The 5,291-nt window shown below is 44.4% G+C and overlaps 1 protein-coding gene across 1 annotated transcript in view; it reads right to left on the reverse strand.

Annotated features, from left to right (window-relative positions):
• Window positions 1-2,493: 2,493 nt before the first annotated feature.
• Alpk2 (alpha kinase 2) overlaps window positions 2,494-5,291 on the reverse strand; it is a 124,125-nt gene continuing 121,327 nt past the window's right edge. The window contains exon 13 of the mRNA XM_021151041.2: window positions 2,494-3,685. Within this exon, the coding sequence (XP_021006700.1) occupies window positions 3,466-3,685 (220 nt within the window). The 3' untranslated portion in view covers window positions 2,494-3,465. The remainder of the gene's footprint in view (window positions 3,686-5,291) is intronic.

Here is a 5,291-nt window from a genome sequence, read left to right on the forward strand (position 1 = left end):
GCAAATAAACAAACAAACAAACAACAATTTTTTAAAAAGTCTCTGTGGTGCTTTCTTTCCCTTAGACATCTTTTGAGTTTCATAAAAAACAGAATTTTTGGAAAATAATCTTGATTAATTGGTATGACTAGTATTAACATTTACTAATGGTATTGAAGGGGTCTGATCCTATCCTGATCTATGGCTGGAACTGGCTGCCATCTTGCTTGCCAGCTTTGATCTCAGAATAAGCAGATCTGCCAAGTGACAAGGTTCTAAGACCGAGAGAGGTCTGGGTGTCTCTTTGATTTTTTTTTCTTTTTTTTTTTTTTGTTTAAACTAGTCAAGCCAATGCTGCAGTTGTAGGTCTGTGTAGGCGAAAACACTGCTCTTTTCCCTTTGGCACACATGGTCCAATGGAGCAGAAAGTACACAGAGAAAGTAAACCAGAGCGAGGTTGTTGGCCAGTTCCTCCCCCTCTGCATCCAGTTGAACATGTGCCCACCATACACACAAAATGCATGTTTAGAAAAGAGAGGACTGTATAATTAGAAAATAATTGGTACTTTTTCGAGCCTTTTCCATCAGATTCTATTGAAACCTTTTGCTATGGTGAAGCCCATCTGAAGCATGACTGGGAGGCACAGGGACAACGGATAACAGGAAATACAAACCAGCCATCGTCCCCGAGTGCTCGGCATAGGACCTCTCCAGGATGTGGCGCCCACTGGCAGGAAGTCTTCAGTCTCCAACCACTCTCATTAGTGAGGAGCCTGCTGTGGGAAATGCAGGCCTGTTTTCATAACACTTTCCTTTGTGTGATACGCTCATCACAGAACTCCATGGTCTAGCCTTCTAGGAAGCCAAGCCAGATCTGTATGTGGTCATTGTCAGGAGTCAAAGGCCCCCCTTGGAGGGCTATCTAGACCTCCCTCCATTGTTGACCCAGTGAGCACTCAGGTATTTATAGTCCTGCATTATGGGAGACTCAACAGCAACTGGCTTGTTGCAAACTGAACTAAAGCTACAGCAATAGGGCTGGGTATTGTGAGATCTAGGAGCCATGCCTTGCTGTAAGAAAACCTGCTTCATGATCGCCCTGTTGTTTGTGGAAGGAAAATAACACCTCATGGAAGACTGAACAGTCACGTAGCCATACTAGGTCATCTCCAAGAGCCTTAGCTGGTATGAAACTCACTGTGGTGCCCTGTCTGTCTCTGGGCCTCCAGAAAATTGCAAACTAGTTTTAAAAAATCACACTATAATAAATAACATAGGCACTTTGAAAACAAATTCCTATATATTCGTGGAAGGAGGAAGGATCTGCTCCAGAAAGGTTCCAGCTCCCACCTCAAGATCTGATACAGAGAGACAGACAGCAGGCTCACATATGACTGGAGCTTTCACATATCAAGCTTTTCAGTGCTGTCTTAACTACATATTTTGATACTATCTTTATAATAAGAAGTTGTTATCCAAGAAGGAATGGTGACCTGTCAAGGGGGCTCTGGTTGCACCCACATTTACACACACACACAGATGAGAAATGAGAGATATGAGCGTGGATGGGTAAATAAACAGGGTGTGTGTGTGTGTGTGTGTGTGTGTGTGTGTATAGATGAATGATAGAATGCAGATATCACATAAATTATAGATGACCAATTTATATATACAGTAGAGACTACATGTGGTAGACGACTAGAGATAGAAAGATGGATGGATGGATAGATAGAGATAGATAGATGAATGGATGGATGGATAGAAAGATAGATGGATGGATACATAGATAGATAGGATAGATAGATAGGCTAGATAGATAGATAGGATGGATAGGATAGATAGATAGATAGATAGATAGATAGATAGATAGATAGATAGATAGGATAGATAGATAGATAGATAGATAGATAGATAGATAGGATAGACAGGATAGATAGATAGATAGATAGATAGATAGATAGATAGATAGATAGATAGATAGATAGGATAGATAGATAGATAGATAGATAGATAGATAGATAGATAGATAGATAGATAGATAGATAGATAGGATAGACAGGATAGACAGGATAGATAGATAGATAAATAGATCCGATCAAAATATGTCCTGTGCCTTTTTTGCTATTATGGAACTTTCTAGAATGTCACTGTTTAATACACATCTCTAAAATCTCTGTAACACAAGTGAGCCCACAGTCTCCTTCATATTGGGGGAATCAAAGAAGACAGTGCTATCATCAGAGAGTCAGGAGAGCCATCTCAGAAGCAAGATTAGAACTGCAGAATGCTTTAAACAAACAAACAAAAAGATGAGATGTTGAGTGGCAACTGCTTTCTCCTTCAGTGTGTTCCTCTTTTTCATCAAAAACCCAACGTTTAGGAGAAGGGGTTTGTTTCACATAGTTTGGATGGCACCCAAGACCTTTCTTTTGCCAAAGACTCTTCGACTAAACTAGAACCCCAGCCCAGCTTTTTTTTTTGAGGCAGGGACTCACCAAGTTACCCATGCTGACCCTGAACTTTCTACCCCCTTGCTTCAGTTTCCCTAGTAGCTAGGATGATGGGTCTCTGCCACCAGGTCCATGAGGGAACAGATGCTAAAGAAGCCAGGAGTGTTCTGTTGAAAGTCAGCCAGTTCCTCTGAGAGAGGGCTTCAGGCACAGCCACCATAGCTCCTGTCCTTCCCAGGGTACAATAGGGAAGGAGGGTGACCTAGAGGAGAGTCGTAAGGAGCAAGGGAGGGCAGGAACCCTGTAGTTGTTTCACCCTACCTCACCAGACCACATCTAGAACAAGATGGACAGGTGCAAACATTGTGTGCTCCAGTCAACCTGTTGGGAAACTTTTAAATTACGAAATCTTGGAGGGATGTGGGAAAGCACTGATTCCAATGGGCACATGACTATGAAGGCATATGCACTTTACCCTTTTTGCTTAAATATGAATTTAATGAAACAGAACACCGTGCCAGGCTGCGTGGGTAGTGGCGGGAAATGGGCTCGCATCTGGGAAGCCGCCTCCAGCAACAATAGCGTCGGTGACACTGATAACAACAACAACTTGACATTCGTGACTGCAGGAACGTCCTGACATCCTGAGGTGAGGGGTCGAGGTGGGAAGGATTTTGACAGTGGCCAGTCGCCAAGGCAGCGGGGGAACTCTTGTCAACAAACCACGTGCGACACACAGATAGATAGACGATGCGGTGGGAGGGGAGGGTGTGTGTAGAAAGGCTAGCTGTGTACACAAACAGTGGGCTGTCTTTGAGAGCATCAATAGAACTGCTAAGTCTCCCTATAAGACTAGTCTGGAAGATCCATGCCATTGTCATTTCAGCAGACAGCCAGTGATAGGAGCTGAGAGGATTGGCACTCGGCTGCAGGCTGCAGGCTCGTGTCCCTTGTGTGCTTGCAGATGTCCACGTGCAAGCCTGTGCGATGCTGGCTTGGTGGTCACTGGTGATGAAGGGAGAAGGGATGTTAGGTTTTAGGTTTTTCTTTCTGCGGGCGGCATCTCAGACTCAGGCGTCTTCACTGGCATGGCGTTTGTCGGAACCCTGCCTTTCCCGAGGATGGTCTTCTTGGGCTTCTGGCTGTTGTTTTGAAGGGATTTCAGCCCCAGCATTTTACAGTACTTGTTACACTGATGCAGCGCTCTGAACTGATCAATGAAGGTCATGGAACAGTTGCCCTTAAATCCTTTGTACCTGTAAGCGGGTGTGAAAATAAGTTATTGTTAATTATTATTATTATTATTATTATTTTAAAGAAGACGTTTTTACCAGTTTTAAAAGAAATATTTGAAAGGGAAACTTACAGTGTGTGAAAAATACGTTTATTCCTATTTTTGGTAAGAACAGTCACATGGTTGATAATAAGAAAATTTTAAAAAGAAGAAGAAGAAGAATGTAGAATTCAATAATAACAAAGAGTCATTGGCAGACACAGTGCAGACAAATTTCCTCTCGGCCATGATAATGAGTGTGGCTGTCCTTGCAAGCCACCGGCTGCGGTTTGAGTCTGAAAGGTCTCCCATGGACTTATGTGGTCTTCCTCTGACTGAGCTATTTTGGGAAGGTCTGGAGACTTTGGGAGGTGGGAATCTAGCTGGTGGCAGTAGGTCACTGGAAGCTGGGGGGATGGTCCTTCATGGGTGTGTTATCCCTTCCCACTTCCTATCTTACTCTGCTTTCATGGTCGGCCATTGATGTGAAGAGCCTCAGCCACCGCCACCCGCTCCAGCTGCCATGATCTGAGCTGCGCTATCCTTGCCTTTCCCATCAGGACAGAAACTCAGAAACTGTGAGCCAAGATAAAGCTGTTTCCTGTGCTTGCTGAGTTGTTTTGTTGCAGTGATGTGAAAAGCAGTTCACAGACCACCCTATCCCTCTCACTGAGAAGAGAACACTGGAACTTTGGAAACTAGGATACATTATTTAGTATAGATCCTTTTATTTGTAATCGAAAGGATTCAGTCTCAGAGATGGAAGGCCCAGGGAAACAAAGCCGGGTAAGGCAGAAGGCGAGATGCAAAGGCAGCTCTCTGGGTCAGGGGACAGATCTCACTCCCATGACCTCCTACCTGACCTCGGGAGGAGAGGATCCCGGACTTTTGCCTTCCACTGGCTATACGAAGAGCCATCTGATGCCTTGCCTGGGAGGACTCTCAGGAGGTATTATTTTGGGTTGGGACAATTAGGACTTGAACAGTGAGTGACTATGGTTTCCTGTGCTAAGCATGGCAGGTCAGGGTGCCCCTCAAATGGCCCAAGCACAGGCCCCAAAGTGTCCCTGTCCACTTGTCGATGAATAAGATTCACCAAGAAAGCCTTGATTGTAAGGTGGGGGATGTTGCTCAGTAGAGCCTAGTGGTAGAGCCTAGCACGCATGAACCCTAATTTCAATGCCTAGGACTAATAAGGAAAACAAGGAAGCCACTGCTCTGAGACCGACTTGACAGTACTTTAGCCTGGGGTCATGACCTAGTCAGTAAAGTTCCCGCCACACAAGCATGGCGACTTGAGTTCAAATCCGTACAACTGTGTAAAAAGCCACATGTCAGCACACATTTGTCACTCCAGTGCTGGACAGTGGGGTGAAGTTAGAGCCAACCAGGAAGTACCAGGTTCAGTGAGAGACCCTGACTGTCTCAAAATATAAGGTGGAGGACAAAGAGAAAACCAGACATTAACCTCTGGCTTCTGCATGCATGTGCAAGTACACACGCATATACAAACATGCATACACTGTACACACACATATACAAACATGCATACACTGTATACACACATATACAAACATGCATACACTGTA

The sequence above is a fragment of the Mus caroli genome, chromosome 18, assembly GCF_900094665.2.
Source record: "Mus caroli chromosome 18, CAROLI_EIJ_v1.1, whole genome shotgun sequence".
NCBI classification, from domain to species: Eukaryota; Metazoa; Chordata; class Mammalia; order Rodentia; family Muridae; genus Mus; species Mus caroli.